The 23,141-nt window shown below is 43.6% G+C and overlaps 1 protein-coding gene across 3 annotated transcripts; it reads left to right on the top strand.

Moving 5' to 3' along the window:
• The first annotated feature begins 8,106 nt into the window (after nt 1-8,106).
• Nucleotides 8,107-22,349, top strand: herpud2 (HERPUD family member 2). Of its 3 annotated transcripts, XM_031786822.1 has the most exons (9): nt 8,107-8,232; nt 8,987-9,371; nt 14,884-14,961; nt 15,385-15,501; nt 16,171-16,328; nt 16,487-16,612; nt 16,746-17,066; nt 21,323-21,434; nt 21,665-22,349. In XM_031786822.1, the coding sequence occupies exons 2-9, from the start codon at nt 9,225-9,227 to the stop codon at nt 21,839-21,841; spliced, it is 1,236 nt and encodes a 411-aa protein (XP_031642682.1). In that variant the 5' UTR covers nt 8,107-8,232; nt 8,987-9,224; the 3' UTR covers nt 21,842-22,349. The 3 variants fall into 3 exon arrangements, with proteins under 3 accessions (XP_031642682.1, XP_031642684.1, XP_031642683.1); XM_031786824.1 differs by lacking the exon at nt 15,385-15,501 and having other exon boundaries at nt 8,121-8,232; XM_031786823.1 differs by lacking the exon at nt 14,884-14,961 and having other exon boundaries at nt 8,121-8,232.
• Nucleotides 22,350-23,141: the final 792 nt, after the last annotated feature.

The following is a 23,141-nucleotide window of genomic DNA, read 5'->3' on the forward strand; positions in this document are numbered from 1 at the left end:
TTTTTTAAATTCCAAGTAGGATAGCAGCCTTTATGAGAAATAACTATATTGGTAACTTCCTGGATGTCACCGTGTGATAGTCTAGTGGGGAGAGCACGCATGGCAAGCAGGTGTTTCACAACACCGGGACAGTGTCCTTCGCCCCCGCCTGCCGAGCACAGCTTTCCCACAGATCCTTTAACCCTACGGCGAGGGAAGTAGTCAGCTAGCTAGCGTAGCCAATATATCAAGGTGGAAGCTAAAGCACAAGCAACAGTGGTTGTACATTTTCGGTGAAAAATCACTACAAGTAGGAAATTAACATCAAATCAAATCAAATTTTATTTGTCACATACACATGGTTAGCAGATGTTAATGCGAGTGTAGCGAAATGCTTGTGCTTCTAGTTCCGACAATGCAGTAATAACGAACAAGTAATCTAACTAACAATTCCCAAAAAACTACTGTCTTATACACAGTGTAAGGGGATAAGGAATATGTACATAAGGATATGAATGAGTGATGGTACAGAGCAGCATAGGCAAGATACAGTAGATGATATCGAGTACAGTATAACATATAAGATGAGTATGTAAACAAAGTGGCATAGTTAAAGTGGCTAGTGATACATGTATTACATAAGGATGCAGTCGATGATATAGAGTACAGTATATACGTATGCATATGAGATGAATAATGTAGGGTAAGTAACATTATATAAGGTAGCATTGTTTAAAGTGGCTAGTGATATATTTACATCATTTCCCATCAATTCCCATTATTAAAGTGGCTGGAGTTGAGTCAGTGTCATTGACAGTGTGTTGGCAGCAGCCACTCAATGTTAGTGGTGGCTGTTTAACAGTCTGATGGCCTTGAGATAGAAGCTGTTTTTCAGTCTCTCGGTCCCAGCTTTGATGCACCTGTACTGACCTCGCCTTCTGGATGATAGCGGGGTGAACAGGCAGTGGCTCGGGTGATTGATGTCCTTGATGATCTTTATGGCCTTCCTGTAGCATTGGGTGGTGTAGGTGTCCTGGAGGGCAGGTAGTTTGCCCCCGGTGATGCGTTGTGCAGACCTCACTACCCTCTGGAGAGCCTTACGGTTGAGGGCGGTGCAGTTGCCATACCAGGCGGTGATACAGCCCGCCAGGATGCTCTCGATTGTGCATCTGTAGAAGTTTGTGAGTGCTTTTGGTGACAAGCCAAATTTCTTCAGCCTCCTGAGGTTGAAGAGGCGCTGCTGCGCCTTCTTCACGATGCTGTCTGTTTGAGTGGACCAATTCAGTTTGTCTGTGATGTGTATGCCGAGGAACTTAAAACTTGCTACCCTCTCCACTACTGTTCCATCGATGTGGATAGGGGGGTGTTCCCTCTGCTGTTTCCTGAAGTCCACAATCATCTCCTTAGTTTTGTTGACGTTGAGTGTGAGGTTATTTTCCTGACACCACACTCCGAGGGCCCTCACCTCCTCCCTGTAGGCCGTCTCGTCGTTGTTGGTAATCAAGCCTACCACTGTTGTGTCGTCCGCAAACTTGATGATTGAGTTGGAGGCGTGCGTGGCCACGCAGTCGTGGGTGAACAGGGAGTACAGGAGAGGGCTCATAACGCACCCTTGTGGGGCCCCAGTGTTGAGGATCAGCGGGGAGGAGATGTTGTTGCCTACCCTCACCACCTGGGGGCGGCCCGTCAGGAAGTCCAGTACCCAGTTGCACAGGGCGGGGTCGAGACCCAGGGTCTCGAGCTTGATGACGAGCTTGGAGGGTACTATGGTGTTGAATGCCGAGCTGTAGTCGATGAACAGCATTCTCACATAGGTATTCCTCTTGTCCAGATGGGTTAGGGCAGTGTGCAGTGTGGTTGAGATTGCATCGTCTGTGGACCTATTGGGCGGTAAGCAAATTGGAGTGGGTCTAGGGTGTCAGGTAGGGTGGAGGTGATATTGTCCTTGACTAGTCTCTCAAAGCACTTCATGATGACGGATGTGAGTGCTACGGGGCGGTAGTCGTTTAGCTCAGTTACCTTAGCTTTCTTGGGAACAGGAACAATGGTGGCCCTCTTGAAGCATGTGGGAACAGCAGACTGGTATAGGGATTGATTGAATATGTCTGTAAACACACCGGCCAGCTGGTCTGCGCATGCTCTGAGGGCGCGGCTGGGGATGCCGTCTGGGCCTGCAGCCTTGCGAGGGTTAACACGTTTAAATGTCTTACTCACCTCGGCTGCAGTGAAGGAGAGACCGCATGTTTTCGTTGCAGGCCGTGTCAGTGGCACTGTATTGTCCTCAAAGCGGGCAAAAAAGTTATTTAGTCTGCCTGGGAGCAAGACATCCTGGTCTGTGACTGGGCTGGATTTCTTCCTGTAGTCCGTGATTGACTGTAGACCCTGCCACATGCCTCTTGTGTCTGAGCCGTTGAATTGAGATTCTACTTTGTCTCTGTACTGGCGCTTAGCTTGTTTGATAGCCTTGCGGAGGGAATAGCTGCACTGTTTGTTTTCGCTCATGTTACCAGACACCTTGCCCTGATTAAAAGCAGTGGTTCGCGCTTTCAGTTTCACACGACTGCTGCCATCAATCCACGGTTTCTGGTTAGGGAATGTTTTAATCGTTGCTATGGGAACGACATCTTCAACGCACGTTCTAATGAACTCGCACACCGAATCAGCGTATTCGTCAATATTGTTATCTGACACAATACGAAACATCTCCCAGTCCACGTGATGGAAGCAGTCTTGGAGTGTGGAGTCAGCTTGGTCGGACCAGCGTTGGACAGACCTCAGCGTGGGAGCCTCTTGTTTTAGTTTCTGTCTGTAGGCAGGGATCAACAAAATGGAGTCGTGGTCAGCTTTTCCGAAAGGGGGGCGGGGCAGGGCCTTATATGCGTCGCGGAAGTTAGAGTAACAATGATCCAAGGTCTTTCCACCCCTGGTTGCGCAATCGATATGCTGATCAAATTTAGGGAGTCTTGTTTTCAGATTAGCCTTGTTAAAATCCCCAGCTACAATGAATGCAGCCTCCGGATAAATCGTTTCCAGTTTGCAGAGAGTTAAATAAAGTTCGTTCAGAGCCATCGATGTGTCTGCTTGGGGGGGGGATATATACGGCTGTGATTATAATCGAAGAGAATTCTCTTGGTAGATAATGCGGTCTACATTTGATTGTGAGGAAGTCTAAATCAGGTGAACAGAAGGATTTGAGTTCCTGTATGTTTCTTTCATCACACCATGTCACGTTGGCCATAAGGCATACGCCCCCGCCCCTCTTCTTACCAGAAAGATGTTTGTTTCTGTCGGCGCGATGCGTGGAGAAACCCGTTGGCTGCACCGCCTCGGATAGCGTCTCTCCAGTGAGCCATGTTTCCGTGAAGCAAAGAACGTTACAGTCTCTGATGTCCCTCTGGAATGCTACCCTTGCTCGGATTTCATCAACCTGACTGGACATTGGCAAGAAGAAGTGGGAGTGGTGCACGGTGTGCCCGTCTCCGGAGTCTGACCAGAAGACCGCCTCGTTTCCCTCTTTTTCGGAGTCGTTTTTTTGGGTCACTGCATAGGATCCACTCTGTTGTCCTGTTTGTAAGGCAGAACACAGGATCCGCGTCGCGAAAAACATATTCTTGGTCGTACTGATGGTGAGTTGACGCTGATCTTATATTCAGTAGTTCTTCTCGACTGTATGTAATGAAACCTAAGATGACCTGGGGTACTAATGTAAGAAATAACACGTAAAAAAACTACAAACTGCATAGTTTCCTAGGAACGCGAAGCGAGGCGGCCATCTCTGTCGGCGCCGGAATCTGAACTAAATACTTCCTCCAAGCTAGCAAACCACTATGGCTTGTATTGACATTATAATTACATCACTATTACTTAGCTAGTTTCTATGAAACAGCTGCCTGTGTTAGATGCCGAGTTAGTGGTGTCCTTTATGTTGTGATAGCTAGCGAATATGCTAACGTTAGCTAGCTAGCTAGCTAAACATTCAGCTATGGACTGGCAGTATGGGATTATGGAGATTTAATTAAATTATTTCTTCATCATCTTGCTAGGTAGTTATCTAGCTGTGGCCATCTGGCTTGTATAAACAAGGCTTTCTACAAAATAACAACATTAGCTCAATCTAAAGCATAAGCAACACACACAGACATGCATTGCCATACAATGCTACTGCCACCTTCTGGTTTGAAGTATTTTAACAAGGTGGCTGACGAATTCAAGGTCTTTGCTGTGTGAACACAGAAGCTATTGACTGCTGACACTGTTCAGAGGTGCTAAGAACTGTTGGCAGGCAAACGTTTGACAATCCTACCAGTGTGTCTGAGCTATAAGTGTCACATTATCACAGAGTCACGTGGACTATTTCACAGGCTTAGAAGATTAGTGCATTTAATTTAAGTGATGTTTTGTCAGTCATTCGCACGGACATTAGCATGACAAGCAGGTTGATTCACCTCATCGGTAGGTCACAGGTCACATGACTTTTGTTTTTATTCATTTTGATCTTATTACAAAACTCGTTCAAGTTATAAACATGTTAAATTAAACCCCCAAAGAGGCATAATAGTGTTCACAAGATAAGACAAGATACGACACTGGTAAGGAATATGTAAAAGAGGGCCAAGATACATTACATAAGACATGGGTAAAAAGGAATAATGAAATACATAAACCTAATTTAGTTTAACTTAATTGCTTATTTTGAAGGACATTTTTATTAAGTTGAGCCAACTCTTGAATTTTTTTATTTCTTTCAGAAAAAGGTGGGTTTGGAAAAGTTTGCATTAATATTATATAATATAAAATGTTACACTTACAGTAATAAACATTGACCAAGCAGTATAAACAACTTTGCAAGAAGACTTGTCAGTATCATAACTTATATCTAAGCACAAGTGTTTTCATGACATTCAAAAAATGACTTTGAAAGCTTGTTTGCCAGGATACAGCCGGGCTACTTTATTGATTAAATGCTTGTAACGTAGATGCAGGGAGTCAGAAAGCAAGTGCAGTTAGGGAGTTTAATGACTAAGACAGTACAAAACAAGAGATGCGTCTAACATGGAAACATAAACAATATTGCCTGGTGGGTGATAACAATGGAGTACAAGATAAATAGGAAATAATCAAGGAGTTGATGAAGTCCAGGTGTGCCCAATGATGAGGCGCAGCTGTGCGTAATGAAGGTTGACAGGTGTGCATATAGATGGGTTACCAGGACTGGTGAAGACGTGACAATTCTAAACAAAATGAATGATGTCTTAATCAAAACAAATGGATTATCTCTTGTGATTGGTGTATGATGATTCCACATGGTTTTCCTTCTGCATTTATTATATCACAACAATGTAGCACAATATTGCCATTCACCTATGAACCAACATCTTCCAGCTTCCTCCCTCTGTCTTGGTTCGACGTCATTATGACATCATTTGAACCAGTTTTGCCCACTGGGTAAGGAGTCATGGGTCTATTCAGTGAGGTGAAATGTTTTGAACGGTAATGGATAGAGCTAACATGATTCCCTATTCTACCTGAAAGATAATCATGTATCTCCACACAAAATATTTGAATCTGAATATGATTTTTTTCTAACTTTTTTCTCTGAACATTCTGTAACATTGCTCTCTCATGAACACACCCCTTAGTTTTCAACAATATTCACATGAGCCCTACTCTTCTGCCTTCACTAGACATCAGACAAATGTATGTATGTGCATGTATGTCTGTGTACGTTTTTGCATATGTGTAGTGTAGGCCTACTGGTTCTTAATTAGCCTATATAGGACCACTTTGAAAGGCACTGATACCCACCCTTGACAGTACACTCCCAAGAAGATAAACATGGAAATTACTGTAATCTGGCCCTATAACTACAGATATAAAGTCATAGCTGGCTGTCTCTTTCTCTCTGTAGGCATCATCTCTTGCCAGGAGTCTGAGTCTTTGCTGATGAATGCTTTAGAGAGATGCTTCCTGGTTCGAACCAGGGAGCAGATCTGGGGTTACACCATAGAGCTAGATAGAAGACTCATCTTTGCATACCTGCTATTATAGCGTATGCAACAGCATGGGCAGCGCCATTGACATCTCAATTTTAAAGTAATCAATTTTCTTCTAATTTGTGTTTAAATAAAGTGTAAAGCTAATATTGCTGATTTAGTCCTGAAGCCAAATATTGTGTGTCATTAATTTATTGTGGCCACTAGATAGTGGTTTTATAGCTTAAAGCCATTTACATACCATAGCACCCAATTTAAATTGGAAGTCATTGGCTGATTGCTCCCAACCCGAAGGAACCCCCAGCCAGTTGACTACTTTAAAATGGTGGACGCCCTCAATGGCAATGTCCATTCGAAAACAAGCTAGTGGCATCACTACATCACTCCCTGGTTCAAATCCAGGCTGTATCACATCTGGCTGTGATTGGGAGTCCCATAGGGCACCACATAATTGTCCCAGTGTCATCCAGCTTTGGCTGTGGTAGGCTGTCATTGTAAATAATAATTTGTTCTTAATCGACTTGCCTATGTTGAGTCCTCTATCAATCTCTATGGGTTACACCCTGAGCAACTGCACCACCTGTGGCTTCAAACACTTCCTGGTGGATGTCTTTGGAGAAAGCTTGATCAGAACAGGTTTTTTCACTCTGGCCAACCTCATTTAATTCCACAAGGTCTTTCTTTTTAGTCCGTCTTTCTTTTCTTGTCTGTCTTTGGTCTCTGTCTATCGGTCTGTCATGTCTGCCTGTCTGGGCTTGATTTAGCTCTCACTTGTCTATGCGCATTTGCTGTGTCTGCGCTAAATTAATCTGTGTAAATCATATTTCTGTCTCAATATCCAATATCTATTCTTCACTGCTGTGTTATTTTCCCTAGGATGAGGTCATCACTACATCGGGAGGAGAGCTCCTGCAGGAGTCACGTTGACCAACAAACTTTCCCACTAACTACAGGGGTCTATTTCAGTAATACCCCCTCCACCCCTCCTGATAAACATACCTGTCCTCCATGACACCCGGTGAAAGCAAATTTAAATTCCAGATCCAAAATGGAAAACTTTCTCATTGAAAAGGAATGACACTTTTCATTCTTATATTTCAATTTATCTCCTGACTTGATGGAATTGAAATTTAATTCCAGCCCCTGGAAAGAGAGCACTGTCACACAAAAACAATGGAGTGAATTTATGGCCCTATTCAACTATTCAGTCAAAACATTGACATGGTAAAAAAAATCTGTAAATTACAAACAACATTGCTGTGTGGCCAGACTGTAGAATTCTATAAGATATTTCATTTATGCTGAGGAAAATAGCGCCGAGACAGGATTGTGTCAAGTCACAGATCTGGGGAAGGTTACAAAAAAAATGTCTGCCACCATCTGTTCACCTTCCAACAGGACAACTACCCTAAACACACAGCTAAGACAACAAAGGAGTGGCTTCAGGACAAGTCTCTGAATGTCCTTGAGTGGCCCAGACCGAGCCCGGACTTGAACCCAATCGAACATCTTTGGAGAGACCTTAAAATAGCTGTGCAGCAAAGCTCCCCATCCAACCTGACAGAGCTTGAGAGTATCTGCAGAGAAGAATAGGAGAAACTCCCCAAATACAGGTGTGCCAAGATTGTAGCGTCATACCCAAGACTGAAGATTGTAATCACTTCCAAAGGTACTTCAACAAAGTACTGAGTAAAGGGTCTGAATAATGTAAATGTATATTTAATTTAAAAAAATGTTTTTCTACATTTGCAAAAATGTCTAAAAACCTGTTTCTGCTTTGCCATTATGGGGTATTGTGTGTAGGTTGATGAGGGGGGGGGGGGGACAATTTAATAAATTTAAGAAGAATTAGTAAGAATTATAATGAAATTCATCACATACTTGTCGTCAGTTGAGAATCTTGCACTATCAAAAAGAACAGCACAAGCTTGCAGATGGATGTCCCTACCAAATCAGAAGATCCACCCAGAACATGTTTTATACACACATTGGAAAAACAAATGCTCAATTGATTATTTCCCAGATTGACAAAATTTACATTTCTCATCAATATTTCTAATATATTTACAAATACTTTCGGTGGACGACTAACACCCGTGAGTTATTATAGTGTCCTCTATCTATCTCTATGACTGGTACCCACTAGCTGTCAGTGGAATATTATGACGTAGTTTCCGGTATTACGCCCGACTCACCAAAAAAAACTGTCGAACTGGGAAGGAGCAGTCAAAAGGGGTCGAAAATACTCAAATAATCTAAAGTAAGTTAACGTTGTGTATGAATAAACCTCCTGTCCCCGATACTGTCACGTCGTTCGTATTATCAAGAGAAGTAGCAAACCAGCATTTCACGATATGCTAACGTAATGTTAGCATGGCTAATAGGTAGCTAGCTAACTAGCAACACTAATCTCTGGAGCTTTGATAGCACAGCACTCGTAAAACGAACGTCTATTTGTCAAATATGCTAAAGTAGTTAACATCATACAATTACTTTCTACATAGACTAGTTTTGGTGGTTAGTGTAAACAATAAACAAGTAGGTCGCTAACTAGTCTGGCTGGATGGCTCGTTTTGACGGCTGTATGACGCAACGCGACAGGTGTTCTGAAGACTGGAATGTCTCCCCCTGAATTGTTGCTAGCTAGGTCAGGGGTGTCAGAGATCTAGTGTCTGTTTATGTTTATCCGCGACCTGTCTGTTGAATATAGTCATGCTGACTACGCTCTTGAGCACTAATATTTTCTTCAACTGGCCATACATAGGATTACATAGTAATCATCAGGACTGGCTGTGTCTCACTCATTAATTACATTATAAAAGTATTAGCTAGCTAGCCAATATCCCCCTTTTTTTTAATGATAAATTAACATAAACAATTCCAGAGACTGTCAATCTGTGCATGTGTCAATACATTTGAGTAGCCTAGTTAGTACCACAAGTAAGGACATTCAAAACGTTCAGATTCATAACTGTTTGAGAAGCATTGTCTTAATCACTTTCTCTATTTGACAGAACCCCAAGAAACATAGCTGCTTCACTCTCCACCAGGATTACATCGTGATTGGACACAGAACCATCTCCCTGCCAATGACAGCTCTTTAGAGAGAAAATACCCTGTCCACCACAGTCATTGGCTGAGCTGGACTTGAGATCACAATGATGAAGAGGATCTGAGGGAGTCTTCCTCCTCAGGTGTAGGAGGCGAGCCCTGTCCTTTCCCATCCCCTTGACACACCCATTAATATGAACCATGGACCCAGGAGCAGTTGACAGTCCCGTCACCTTAGTCATCAAGGCCCCCAACCAGAAGTATGACGACCAGACAATAAACTGTTTTCTCAACTGGACGGTAGAGAAACTGAAGAGTCACATCTCGAATGTGTACCCAAGCAAGCCGGTGAGTTGGTACTGCCATTTTTTGGTTTCCTCATCCCCACCATTCCATTAACTAAGGGGAGTGGATAGGACGGGGGAACCGTCCGCCTGGAGAGCTACTGGGTGTGCAGGCTTTTGCTCCAGCTCAGCTCTAGGTCTAACTCTCAAAGGAATAACCACAGTAAAAGTATCTGCAAAGTATACTGAACAAAACTATAAATGCAACCATTTCAAATATTTTACTGAGTTGCAGTTCATATATTCAGTCAATTGAAATAAATTAATTAGACCCTAATCTATGGATTTTACATGACTGTAATACAGATACCTTAAAAGAAAAGTAGGGTGTGGATCAGAAAACTAGTCAGTATCTGGTGATACCACCATTTTCCTCATGCAGGACGACACATCTCCTTTGCATAGAGTTGATCAGGCCGTTGATTATGGCCTGTGGAATGTTGTCCATCTCCTCTTCAATGGCTGTGCAAAGTTGCTGGATATTGGTGGGAACTGGAACATGCAATAATACATGTCGATCCAGAGCATCTCAAACACTATTACTGACTACAAAGGGAAACCCAGACGCAGCTGCCCAGTGATGCGTGCCTACCAGACAAGCTAAATGCCTTTATGTTCGCTTCGAGGCAAGCAACACTGAAGCATGCACGAGAGCACCAGCTGTTTTGGATGACTGTGTGATAACGCTCTCGGTAGCTGATGTGAACAAAACCTTTAAACAGGTCAACGGACCCACTGTCAAGTGTCTTCACTAGAGGTCGACCGATTATGATTTTTTTCAGCGCCGATACCGATTATTGGAGGACCAAAAAACAGCCGATACCAATTAACCGGACAATTTTTATTTTATTTTATTTGTAATAATGACAATTACAACAATACTGAATGAACACGTATTTTTACTTAATATAATACATCAATAAAATCAATGTAGCCCCAAATAAATAATGAAACGTGTTCAATTTGGTTTAAATAATGCAAAAACAAAGTGTTGGAGAAGAAAGTAAAAGTGCCATGTAAGAAAGCTAACGTTTAAGCTCCTTGCTCAGAACATGAGAACATATGAAAGCTGGTGGTTCCTTTTAACATGAGTCTTCAATATTCCCAGGTAAGAAGTTTTAGGTTGTAGTTATTATAGGAATTATAGGACTATTTCCCTCTATACCATTTGTATTTCATTAACCTTTGACTATTGGATGTTCTTATAGGCACTTTAGTATTACCAGAGTTAACAGTATAGCTTCCGTCCCTCTCCTCGCACCTACCTGGGCTCGAACCAGGAACACATCGACAACAGCCACGCTCGAAGCAGCGTTACGCATGCAGAGCAAGGGAAACGACCACAGGCTCAGAGCGAGTGACGTTTGAAACGCTATAAGTGCGAGCTAACTAGCTGGCCATTTGACTTCGGTTACACCAGCCTCATCTCGGGAGTTGATAGGCTTGAAGTCATAAACAGTGCAATGCTTGACGCACAACGAAGAGCTGCTGGTAAAACGCACGAAAGTGCTGTTTGAATGAATGTTTACACGCCTGCTTCTGCCTACCACCGCTCAGTCAGATACTTAGATACTTGTATGCTCAGTCAGATTATATGCAACGCAGGACACGCTAGATAATATGTAGTAATATCATCAACCATGTGTAGTTAACTAGTGATAATGATTGATTGTTTTTATAAGATACGTTTAATGCTAGCTAGCAACTTACCTTGGCTTACTGCATTCGCGTAACAGGCAGTCTCCTTGTGGAGTGCACAAGGACAAGTTAACTTTAAGGTTGCAAGATTAGATCCCCCGAGCTGACAAGAGGAAAATCTGTCGTTCTGCCCCTGAATGAGGCAGTTAACCCACCGTTCCTAGGCCGTCATTGAAAATAAGAATATGTTTTTAACTGACTTGCCTAGTTCAATAAAGGTGTTAAAAAAAAAAAAGTTACCTTGAAATCGGCCCTAATTAATCGGCCATTCCGATTAATCGGTCAACCTCTAGTCTTCACTCACATTTTCAACATCTCCCTGACGGAGTCTGTAATACCTACATGTTTCAAGCAGACCACCATAGTCCCTGTGCCCAAGGAAACGAAGGTAACCTGCCTAAATGATTACCGCCCCCTGGCACTCACGCTGGTAGCCATGAGGTGCTTTGAAAGGTTTTTCATGGCTCACATCAACAGCATCCTCCCGGACACCCTAGACCCACTCCAATTGGCATACCGCCCCAACGGATCCACAGATGACGCAGTCGCACTCCACACCGCCCTTTCTCACCTGGACAAAATGAACACCTATGTGAGAATGCTGTTCATCGACTACAAGTCAGCGTTCAACACCATAGTGCCCACGAAGCTCATCACTAAGCTAAGGATCCTGGGACTAAACACCTATCTCTGCTACTGGTTCTTGGACTTCCTGACGGGCTGCCCCCAGGTGGTAAGAGTAGGCAACAACGCCTCTGCCACGCTGATCCTTAACACTGGGGCCCCTCAGGAGTGTGGACTTAGTCCCGTCCTGTATTCTCTGTTCACCCGTGGCCAAACACGATCCAACACCACCATTAAGTTTGCTGATGACACAACAGTGGTAGGCCTGATCACCGACAACGATGAGACGGCCTATAGGGAGGAGGTCAGAGAACTGGCAGTGTGGTGCCAGGACAACAACCTCTCCCTCAATGTGAGCAAGACGAAGGAGCTGATCGTGGACTACAGGAAAAGGCGGGCCAAACAGGCCCCCATTAGTGGAGCGGGTCGAGAGTTTCAAGTTCCTTGGTGTCCACATCACCAATGAACTATCATGGTCCAAACATACCAAGACAGTCGTGAAGAGGGTACGACAAAACCTTTTCCCCCTCAGGAGAGTGAAAAGATTTGGCATGGGCCCCCAGATCCTCAAAAGGTTTGACAGCTGCACCATTGATGGTTGCATCAGTGCCTGGTATGGCAACTGCTCGGCATCTGACCGTGAGGAGTTACAGAGGGTTGTGCGAACGGCCCAGTACATCACTGGGGCTAAACTTCCTGCCATCCAGGACCTATAAATAGGCAGTGTCAGAGGAAAGCCCATAAAATTGTCAGACTTCAGTCACCCAAGTTGTAGACTGTTTTCTCTGCTGCCGCACGGCACGTGGTACCGGAGCGCCAAGTCTAGGACCAAAATACTCCTCAAAAGCTTCTACGCCCAAGCCATTAGACTGTTGAACAATTCATAAAAATCACCACCAGATAATTTACATTGACCCCCCCACCCCTTGTACACTGCTGCTACTCGCTGCTTGTTTGTTACCTATGCATAGTCACGAAGCCCCCACCTACAGTTGAAGTCGGAAGTTTACTTACACTTAGGTTAGGGTCATTAAAACTCATTTTTCAACCACTCCACAAATGTCTTGTTAACGAACTATAGTTTTGGCAAGTAGGTTAGGACATCTACTTTGTGTATGACACGAGTACATTTTCCAACAATTGTTTACAGACAGATTATTTCACTTATAATTTACTGTATCACAATTACAGTGGGTCAGAAGTTTACATACACTAAGTTGGCTGTGCCTTTAAACAGCTTGGAAAATTCCAGAAAATTATGTCATGGCTTTAGAGGCTTCTGATAGGCGAATTGACATAATTTGAGTCAATTGGAGGTGTACCTGTGGATGTATTTCAAGGCCTCTTTGCTTGACATCATGGGAAAATAAAAAGAAATCAGCCAAGATGTCAGAGAATAAATTGTAGACCTCCACAAGTCTGGTTCATCCTTGGGAGCAATTTCCTAACGCCTGAAGGTACCACGTTCATATGTACAAACAACAGCACGCAAGTATAAACACCATGGGACCACGCAGCCATCATACCACTCAGGAAAGAGACGCGTTCTGTCTCCTAGAGATAAACGTACTTTGGTGCGAAAAGTGCAAATCAATCCCAGAACAACAGCAAAGGACCTTGTAAAGATGCTGGAGGAAACTGGTACAAAAGTATCTATATCCACAGTAAAACGAGTCCTATATCGACATAACCTGAAAGGCCACTCAGCAAGGAAGAAGCCACTGCTCCAAAACTGCCATAAAAGAAGCCAGACTGGTTTGCAACAGCACATGAGGACAAAGCTCGTACTTTTTAGAGAAATGTCCTCTGGTCTGATGAAACAAAAATGGAACTCTTTGGCCATAATGACCATCATTATGCTTGGAGGGAAAAGGGGGAGGCTTGTAAGCCAAAGAACACCATCCCAACCGTGAAACACGGGGGTGGCAGCATCATGTTGTTAGGGTGCTTTGCTGCAGGATAGATGGCATCATGAGGAGGGGAAAATGATGTGGGTATATTGAAGCAACATCTCAAGACATCAGTCAGGAAGTTAAAGCTTGCACTGGCAATGGCTCTGGTGGACATTCCTGCAGCCAGCATTCCAATTGCAAGCTCCTTCATAACTTAAGACATCTGTGGCATTGTGTTGTGTGACAACTGCACATTTTAGAGTGGCCTTATGAAACATTTCTGCAACCTTTTTATTTCAGCTCCTGAAACATGGGTCAAACACTTTACATGTTGCGTTTTATATTTTTGTTCAATATAGTTTTGAAGTAGACTTCTCCAGAATTTGAGTAAGAAACAAGCCATGATTTTTCATGTTATACACTTGTGAGGTAATTGCAATTGTGTTGTTAATCTTAGCATTTTCTATAACCAGAGGAAGCTGTAGACAGTCTAATTGTTTCCTAGCTGAGCTCCATAAACTGAAAGATGTGACAGCTGTTGAGTAAATCTCAAAACTGGACATCCACCTGGGAAAGCAGAACAAAACTGTGTAACCACAGCAACCAACCAAGCATCCTAAATGAAGGGATTAGTTAAGGGATATTATCTTAATAGTTCATTTGTCAGGTTTTCCAAAATGAATGACACATTGGGTTCTCTGCCATGTTGTTTATCTGTGAGCACTATCTTGCTGTGTCTTGACCATCAAAACCCAACTATTCCTTCTGAGCATAGACTACGTTTTGGGGATTTGAAATGCTTGCTTTTACATGTACGTAGGTCTACATTTACATATAGTACCTGTCAAAAGTTTGGACACCTACTCATTCAAGGGTTTTTATTTGAACTATTTTCTACATTGTAGAAAATAATCTAATCTGAAAATGCTTAGTCTCTCTGGAACACAAGCTAGGTTTCCATCCAATTGGTGCCAGATTTTCATGCAAATATTCTAAAATCTACATAAAAACAATGCACATGTTTTCCAACCAGAGATATTACTGATGTCATGTTCTGTCACTGTATCGGATCAATCAAACATTTAGGTCTATGGTTGCAATAGTACTTCTGTATTAATAAATGTAATATTGCCCTACCACCTTGTTGATATACTTTCAGCGCCATTGTTCTTGCATGTAACATTTCCATAATTTTTGCACTTAGGGCTTATCAACCCAAACTATGTGATTTTTTTTTTTTTATGATCTAGTAGCATATTCTGCAACATAGGCTTTCTCAGAATGACAGTTGTGTTGTTTTAGTCATCCAAGGATCAGCGGCTGGTATACTCGGGCCATCTCCTCCAGGACCACCTGCAACTGAGGGATGTCCTCAGGAAGGTAAAGACCACCCTCGACCTTGTCTCTGTTTTTCTGCTGTGGCATATGGTCGAGAGGTTTGGAGTATGGTGGACTAACACTATATCTGCAATGTTAGAATTGGTATGCAATATCACAGAAACCTCACTCAACATAACAGACAACTGACTCCTGAGCCGTTATTGAATAGGGCCCACCCCCTTGTGTGTCTGAGAGAGAGGGTGAACGTGAGGCAGAGACTGTGACGGTATAACAATAGTTGATCCGATGTAGTAAGCAACATTGTTGAGATTGGCTTTGTCCCTGAATTCTAGCCTGTTCCCTGAAATTCCTCGCTCTTGCTCGCTCTCACTCTCACGTCCTCCAATCACCAAAACAGAATCAAATGATTAATTATGCCCTTCTCCTTTTCCCCCACATCCAACCCTCTATTTCTGCCTACAGCAGGAGGGTTATCACATGATGCACCTGGTGTGTGCCTCCCGTAGCCCACCAACCTCGCCCACGCCCCACTGCTCCACCCCCAGCTCGGTGACCTCTGACCCCAGCTCCAGCTCTGGGGTACGTCTAATGGTGTGGAGTCATTCTGTGGAGCTCAACAATTCAATCAGATAGAAATTAAATGCCTAGAACACATAACAGAAAGCTCTGTCATTTGGAATGGAAAGTGGGATGTGGTCTATACGTTACATTTCTACTCGGTGACTTGGAAAGTATCCGTTTGGTGTCTTTGCGGTAGGGCTGGGCGACATGACCCAAATATATCACGATATTTTTCCAATTTCTTGCGGTATTTGAGTTTTTTAACATTACAAGTTCTAAATATGCTTTATTTGTAGTGCATGACCCTGGGGTGGCAACACATACGTTCTAAGGGTTTTTAATAGGGCTTTGGACATTCAAGAAACTTCAACCAAAAGTTTGAATATAGTGGGCACTTTGAATCCAGTGATTGACACAATGAATGAAAAAGCGAGGGGGAGGTTATTGTGACAGGGTAGGAACCAACCGACATTACACACAGTGGCATAACACATTTAACAAACCAAACATTGAAATACCGTTATACAAGGTAAAGTAAAAACCCAAGCTTGTGTGTGTGTTTCTAGTAAATTACTCTATACCGCCCAGCCCTACTTTGCAGCTGTACTTATTCCCATAGGTGCATTGTTTTTTTAAACCTATATATTCCTTTGCTGGTTTATGATTGGTGTATGTCTTGTCACTCAGAGTTCAGACAGTGCTGGCTCCACCCCCCAAGCCACAACACCAAATCAGGACGGTCAGTCCGCTGCCTCAGTAGCAGGAAGTTATGATGGACTAAGGCATCGTGGAGGCTTCCCCCAATTTAACCCTCAAAATCCTACCTCTACTGGTATAATGCAATGGTAAGCACTGTTCTCATGTATTGGGATCAATTCTAGTTCCGTTTCTACCTAGTCAGGAAAATAAGTGAAATTCAATTTTAAAAAATGGTGGGAATAATGCAGAAAATATTGTGTGCACATGATTTTTTATTGCATGTGTTACTGTTTTTCCTCCATAGGCCAGATGGGACGCAGGTCCCAGTACAGGGGGGTATGGCTGCAGGTGTGCCCCCCCACCCGATGTACATGCCCATGCAGGTCCTCTGGTGGCAGCAAATGTATGCACGCCACTACTACATGCAATAGTAAGTCAGTCGTCTGCATTTAGAGCCCAATCCTAACAACCCATAAGGACCACAGACATTTCTGTTGGAATTAGTTATATTCACTGGCTTCTATCCGCTAATACTTATGTCTTTCTTTCTCTCCCTCTTCCAGTCAAGCAGCAGTGGCAGCCTCACAGCCCCCCTCCACCCCTCCCTCCTCCCCCAGTCCCACCCACTCCCCCCAACCCGCACAGCCCAATGAAGCTCCACCTCCCCTGGGACCTAACCCCATTCAAGAGGACAGGCCGGCCAATCCCAATATCCAGATGAATGCCCAGGGCGGGGCCGTGCTAAATGAGGATGAACTGAACCGGGATTGGCTGGACTGGATGTACGCGGTCTCCCGCGCTGCCATCTTGCTCAGCATTGTGTATTTCTACTCCTCCTTTGGCCGCTTCGTCATGGTGATAGGCGCCATGCTGCTCGTCTTTTTGTGAGTTCTCTTCTGTACACTATCAGTTTGACATTAGAATGGATACTTTTGAAGGACCCTGTTTACTTTGTACAGTGGTCTCCAAAATGACTGGCAACCCTGACTGGCAATGCACAAACAATACTTGAAAAAATATAAACAATATAATTATAGAGAAACTCAAAACACCAACATGTGAGAAATACTCTATTTTATTAATATTTCAATGGAACCCACCAAAGTAATTTATTGATTTAATAAATGAGGTAATGCAATATCCCTTTGTCATCCAACACTATGAAAAAAAACAAAAGAACTGGCAGTTCAAAAGAGACAGATGGTCATAGACCTTCATAAAGCAAACCAATGTGTATTTGTCACGTGCACTGAATACAACCTTACAGTGAAATGCTTACTTACAGGCCCTAACCAACAGTACAATTTTTAAGTAAAAAAATAGGTATTAGGTGAACAATATATAAGTAAAGAAATAAAAAACCACAGTAAAAAGGTCAATTGCTATATACAGTAGCGAGGCTATAACAGTAGCAAGGCTATATACAGGCACCGGTTAGTCAGGCTAATTGAGGTAATACAGTGGGGCAAAAAAGTATTTAGTCAGCCACCAATTGTGCAAGTTCTCCCACTAAAAAAGATGAGAGGCCTGTAATTTTCATCATAGGTACACTTCAACTATGACAGACAAAATGAGGGGAAAAAAGCCAGAAAATCACATTGTAGGATTTTTTATGAATTTATTTGCAAATTATGGTGAAAAATAAGTATTTGGTCAATAACAAAAGTTAATCTCAATACTTTGTTATATACCATTTGTTGGCAATGACAGAGATCAAACGTTTTCTGTAAGTCTTCACAAGGTTTTCACACACTGTTGCTGGTATTTTGGGCCATTCCTCCATGCAGATCTCCTCTAGAGCAGTGATGTTTTGGGGCTGTTGCTGGGCAACACGGACTTTCAACTCCCTCCAAAGATTTTCTATGGGGTTGAGATCTGGAGACTGGCTAGGCCACTCCAGGACCTTGAAATGCTTCTTACGAAGCCACTCCTTTGTTGCCCCGGCGGTGTGTTTGGGATCATTGTCATGCTGAAAGACTCAGCCATGTTTCATCTTCAATGCCCTTGCTGATGGAAGGAGGTTTTCACTCAAAATCTCACGATACATGGCCCCATTCTTTCCTTTACACGGATCAGTCGTCCTGGTCCCTTTGCAGAAAAACAGCTCCAAAGCATGATGTTTCCACCCCCATGCTTCACAGTAGGTATCGTGTTCTTTGGATGCAACTCAGCATTCTTTGTCCTCCAAACACGACAAGTTGAGTTTTTACCAAAAAGTTATATTTTGGTTTCATCTGACCATATGACATTATCCCAATCTTCTGGATCATCCAAATGCTCTCTAGCAAACTTCAGACGGGCCTGGACATGTACTGGCTTAAGCAGGGGGACATGTCTGGCACTGCAGGATTTGAGTCCCTGGCGGCGTAGTGTGTTACTGATTGTAGGCTTTGTTACTTTGGTCCCAGCTCTCTGCAGGTCATTCACTAGGTCCCCCCGTGTGGTTCTGGGATTTTTGCTCACGGTTCTTGTGATCATTTTGACCCCACGGGGTGAGATCTTGCGTGGAGCCCCAGATCGAGGAAGATTATCAATGGTCTTGTATGTCTTCCATTTCCTAATAATTGCTCCCACAGTTGATTTCTTCAAACCAAGCTGCTAACCTATTGCAGATTCAGTCTTCCCAGCCTGGTGCAGGTCTACAATTTTGTTTCTGGTGTCCTTTGACAGCTCTTTGGTCTTGGCCATAGTGGAGTTTGGAGTGTGACTGTTTGATGTTGTGGACAGGTGTCTTTTATACTGATAACAAGTTCAAACAGGTGCCATTAAGATAGGTAACGAGTGGAGGACAGAGGAGCCTCTTAAAGAAGAAGTTACAGGTCTGTGAGAGCCAGAAATCTTGCTTGTTTGTAGGTGACCAAATACATATTTTCCACCATAATTTGCAAATAAATTCATTAAAAATCCTACAGTGTGATTTTCTGGATTTTTCCCCTAATTTTGTCTGTCATAGTTGAAGTGTATCTATGATGAAAAGTACAGGCCTCATCTTTTTAAGTGGGAGAACTTGAACAATTGGTGGCACCCCCACTGTATGTACATGTAGGTATAGTTACAGTGACTATGCATAGATAATAAACAGAGTAGCAGCAGCGTAAAAGAGGGGGTGGCGGGACACAATGGAAATAGTCCGGGTAGCCATTTTATTGCCTGTTCAGGAGTCTTATGGCTTGGGGGTAGAAGCTGTTGAGAAGCCTTTTGATCCTAGACTTGGCAGTCCGGTACCGCTTGCCAGGCGGTAGTAGAGAGAACAGTCTATGATTAGGGTGGCTGGGGTCTTTGTCAATTTTTAGGCCCTTCCTCTGACACCGCCTGTTGTAGAGGTCCTGGATGGCAGAAAGCTTGGCCCCAGTGATGTACTACGCATTACCCTCTGTAGTGCCTTGCGGTCGTAGGCCGAGCAGTTGCCATACCAGGCAGGATGCTCTCGATGTTGCACCTGTAGAATCTTTTTAGGATCTGAGGACCCATGCCAAATCTTTTTAGTTTTCTGAGGGGGAATAGGCTTTGTCGTGCCCTGTTCACGACGGTCTTGGTCTGTTTGGACCATTCTAGTTTGTTGGTGATGTGGACACCAAGGAACATGAAGCTCTCAACCTGCTCCACTACAGCCCCATCAATGAGAATGGTGGCGTGCTCAAGCCTCCTTTTCTTGTAGTCCACAATCATCTCCTTTGTCATGATTACGTTGAGGGATAGGTTGTTATTCTGGCACCACCCGGCCAGGTCTCCGACCTTCTTGTCGTTGTGTCGTCTGCAAAGTTATTGATGGTGTTGGAGTCATGCTTGGCCACGCAGTCGTGTGTGAACAGGGAGTACAGGAGGGGACTGAGCACGCACCCCTGAGGGGCCTCTGTGTTGAGGATCAACGTGGCGGCTGTGTTGTTACCTACCCTTACCACCTGGGGGCGGCCCGTCAGGGAGTCCAGGATCCAGTTGCAGAGGAAGGTGATTAGTCCCAGGATCTTTAGCTTGAATCTGTTAATGGCTACAAGAAGGTCCACAAACAATTGAATATATAACTGAGCACTGTCAGGGCAATTATTAAACAATTCAAAAGATATGGAACAGTTGAAAACCTCACAGGTAGAGGACGCAAATGCATTTTGCCCCCCAAGATAGGGAGGAGGATGGTGAGAGAAGCAACAAAATCCCCAAGAATTACTGTGAAAGAATTGCAGGCCTTGGTGGCGTCTTGGGGTCACCAGGTTTCAAAAAGCACCAACAGACGCCACCTCCACAACCACAGCCTCTTTGGAAGGGTTGCCATAAGAAAGCCCTTTCTGACCCCAAGAGACACAGACGCAAGTGCTTGGAGCCAAACGTAATTTATATTATGACTGGAAGAAGGTGCTCTGGTCAGATGAGACCAAAATGTAAGGTTTTGGTGTCGAAACAGAGATGCATACAAGGAGAGGCACCTCGTACTTTGAAATATGGTGGTGGGTCAGTGATGTTTTGGGGCTGTTTTAATTCCAGAGGTTAAGATTGATGGCATAATGAATTCCACCAAGAATCAGGCAATTTTGGCTGACATTCTGGTTGCCTCTGCCAGAAGGCTTGGACTTGGCCGTAGGTGGACTTTCCAACAAGACAGTGACCCAAAACATACCTCAAGATCCACACAGAAATGCTTCTGTGACAGCAAAATCAATGTTCTGCCATGGCCATCTCAGTCGCCGGACCTCAATCCAATCCAAAACCTGTGGGCTGAGTTGAAGAGGGCAGTTGATAAGTGCAAACCCAAGAATGTGAAGGATCTTGAAAGGATCTGCATAGAGAAATGGTCCAAAATCCCTCCAAATGTGTTCCTTAACCTTGTCAAACATTACAGGAAAAGACCATGCTGTTATCCTTGCCAGAGGTGGATGCACTAAGTACTAAATGAGGAGTGCCAATAATTATGAAACCTTGATTTTGATTAAATGTATTTGTGTTAAATGATTGTATGATTTTGGTGGGTTCCATTAAAACATTAATAAAGTACTGTATTTCTCACATGTTGGTATTTTGAGTCTCTCTATAATTATATTATTTATATTTGTTAAAGTATTGTTTGTGCATTGTCAGTCAGGGGTGACAGTAATTTTGGAGCCCACTGTGTCTGTGTGTGAGATACTAATTTTGTGGTGTTAACTAGGCACAGGGCTGGTTGGTTCCCCTTTAGGCCAGAGCTGCAGAACCCCGGAGGAGAAGGAGCGGGGTTAGCTCATCAGGACGAGGCAGAGAGACACCAGGACATCCAGGAGATGGTAGGTGCTCCTTGTTTAAGATGGACTCCATCTCTGTCTGTGTGGTTATGTTTTTCTGTCTGATCGGTCTGTCTGTGTGGTTGTTTTTCTGTCTGTCTGTGTGGTTGTTTTTCTGTCTGTCCAAGCTGTTCCTTTCTCTCTGCCACATTCTCTCTCCGTCTCTGCTTTTTAAACCGATGGTCCTTCTCTTATTCTCTCTCATTTTCTCGTCCTGTTTCTCTCCATCTCAGGAGCGGATGATGGATGAAGGGCTGGAGGATGAGGGTGACAGTGGAGAGGAAGGTCCAGAGGACCCGGCAGCTCCCGCTGCCCCCCGCCACCACGGCTTCCTGGCCTCCGCCTGGTCCTTCATCAGCACCTTCTTCACCTCCCTCATCCCAGAGGGACCCCCCCACCCCGCCAACTAAATCAGGGAGGGAGACCCCCCCCTCTAACAACCTCCCATGCTGCCAACTACCAGACTGTAAAAAGAGCTGCAGTGTGGGGGAAGTCTTGAATAAATCAATGAGCATCGAACAAACTAACATGTTATGCCATGTTAAACAAGCTAACATGTTATGCCATGTTAAACAAGCTAACAATGCTTTATATTACAGAGGCTTCTCTGATTTCATCATACAAACCGGTACACACACACTTTATTACCTTTGATCATGTCTGCTCATTCAGATTTTGGTGGCATTGAAGGGCCTTGAAAGGTCATCCATTGTAAGCAGTGATACAGCCATTGCATTTATCGTTTTGGTTTTGGAGAATAGATGAAAGGACATACACATCTAAATGTGTATGAATATTGCAATGACTCTAGCACATTGATTCTCTCTGTGTATATGAGTATTATCTAGTTACATATAAATATATACATCTTAATTCCTGACAAAATGCGTTTTTGAATAAAAGCCTTGTGGTTTCGTGTGTGTGAACTGTCTTCTATGATTGGTTCAATTGAAGGGCAAGTGAGATGTTCTCTATTTGACCTACTTTATTTGGGAGTCACTAAGTGGAAGTTCATGCTCTTTTTCATCTGGTGCAGTTGACGTAGTGGAATTGAATCATCCGTTCAAAGCCCTGTAACCATAGATATCCTATAATGAGTAGTCTATGCATGATACAGCTTAGATAACTCAGGAATTCTACTTCATCCTCCAAGATGGCTGCTTGATGACTACTCAAATCAAGTTTATTGGTCGCGTACACAGGTTTGCAGATGTTATCGCAGGTGCAGAGAAATGCTTGTATTTCTTGCTCCAACAGTGCAGTAACACCTAGTAATACACATCATACCCAATGGGCACTATGATGTTAAAGTAGAGGAGCAGCAGCAGGAGGAACGTGAGAACCTATGGCATGATTGTGGTTACTTCAACCTAGAATCGCTAACAGATTCTGAGGCCTTTTTTGAGACCACCACCTGGGTCTCTGGAAGCTGAAGAAACCTCTAGCCACCTTAACCTCTATGACGGGTAGGCAACCCTGTTCCTGGAGTACTGCAGGATTTTGCTCCAACTAGGCACCACACCTGACCAACTGAGCTAATTGATCAGTTCAGAGATTAGGGTCTGGAAAAACATTTTTGCCCGCATTACAGAAGGCTATATTGGTCTGCTAATACAGGACTAGCAAAGGCCCAGTGCACTACTTTTGTGAATATAAATTATTATTAAATTCTACTTTTTCAGGGGGTGCAACAGCAGCACCCCTACTTCC

The sequence above is a fragment of the Oncorhynchus kisutch genome, linkage group LG13, assembly GCF_002021735.2.
Source record: "Oncorhynchus kisutch isolate 150728-3 linkage group LG13, Okis_V2, whole genome shotgun sequence".
In the NCBI taxonomy this organism is placed as follows: domain Eukaryota; kingdom Metazoa; phylum Chordata; class Actinopteri; order Salmoniformes; family Salmonidae; genus Oncorhynchus; species Oncorhynchus kisutch.

Coding starts and splice junctions, on each gene's coding strand:
- herpud2 (XM_031786822.1), top strand. CDS start 9,225: ATGGACCCAGGAGCAGTTGACAGTCCCGTCACCTTAGTCATCAAGGCC. Junction 9,372..14,883: donor ATGTGTACCCAAGCAAGCCG/GTGAGTTGGTAC, acceptor GTGTTGTTTTAG/TCATCCAAGGATCAGCGGCT. Junction 16,329..16,486: donor TCTACTGGTATAATGCAATG/GTAAGCACTGTT, acceptor TTTCCTCCATAG/GCCAGATGGGACGCAGGTCC.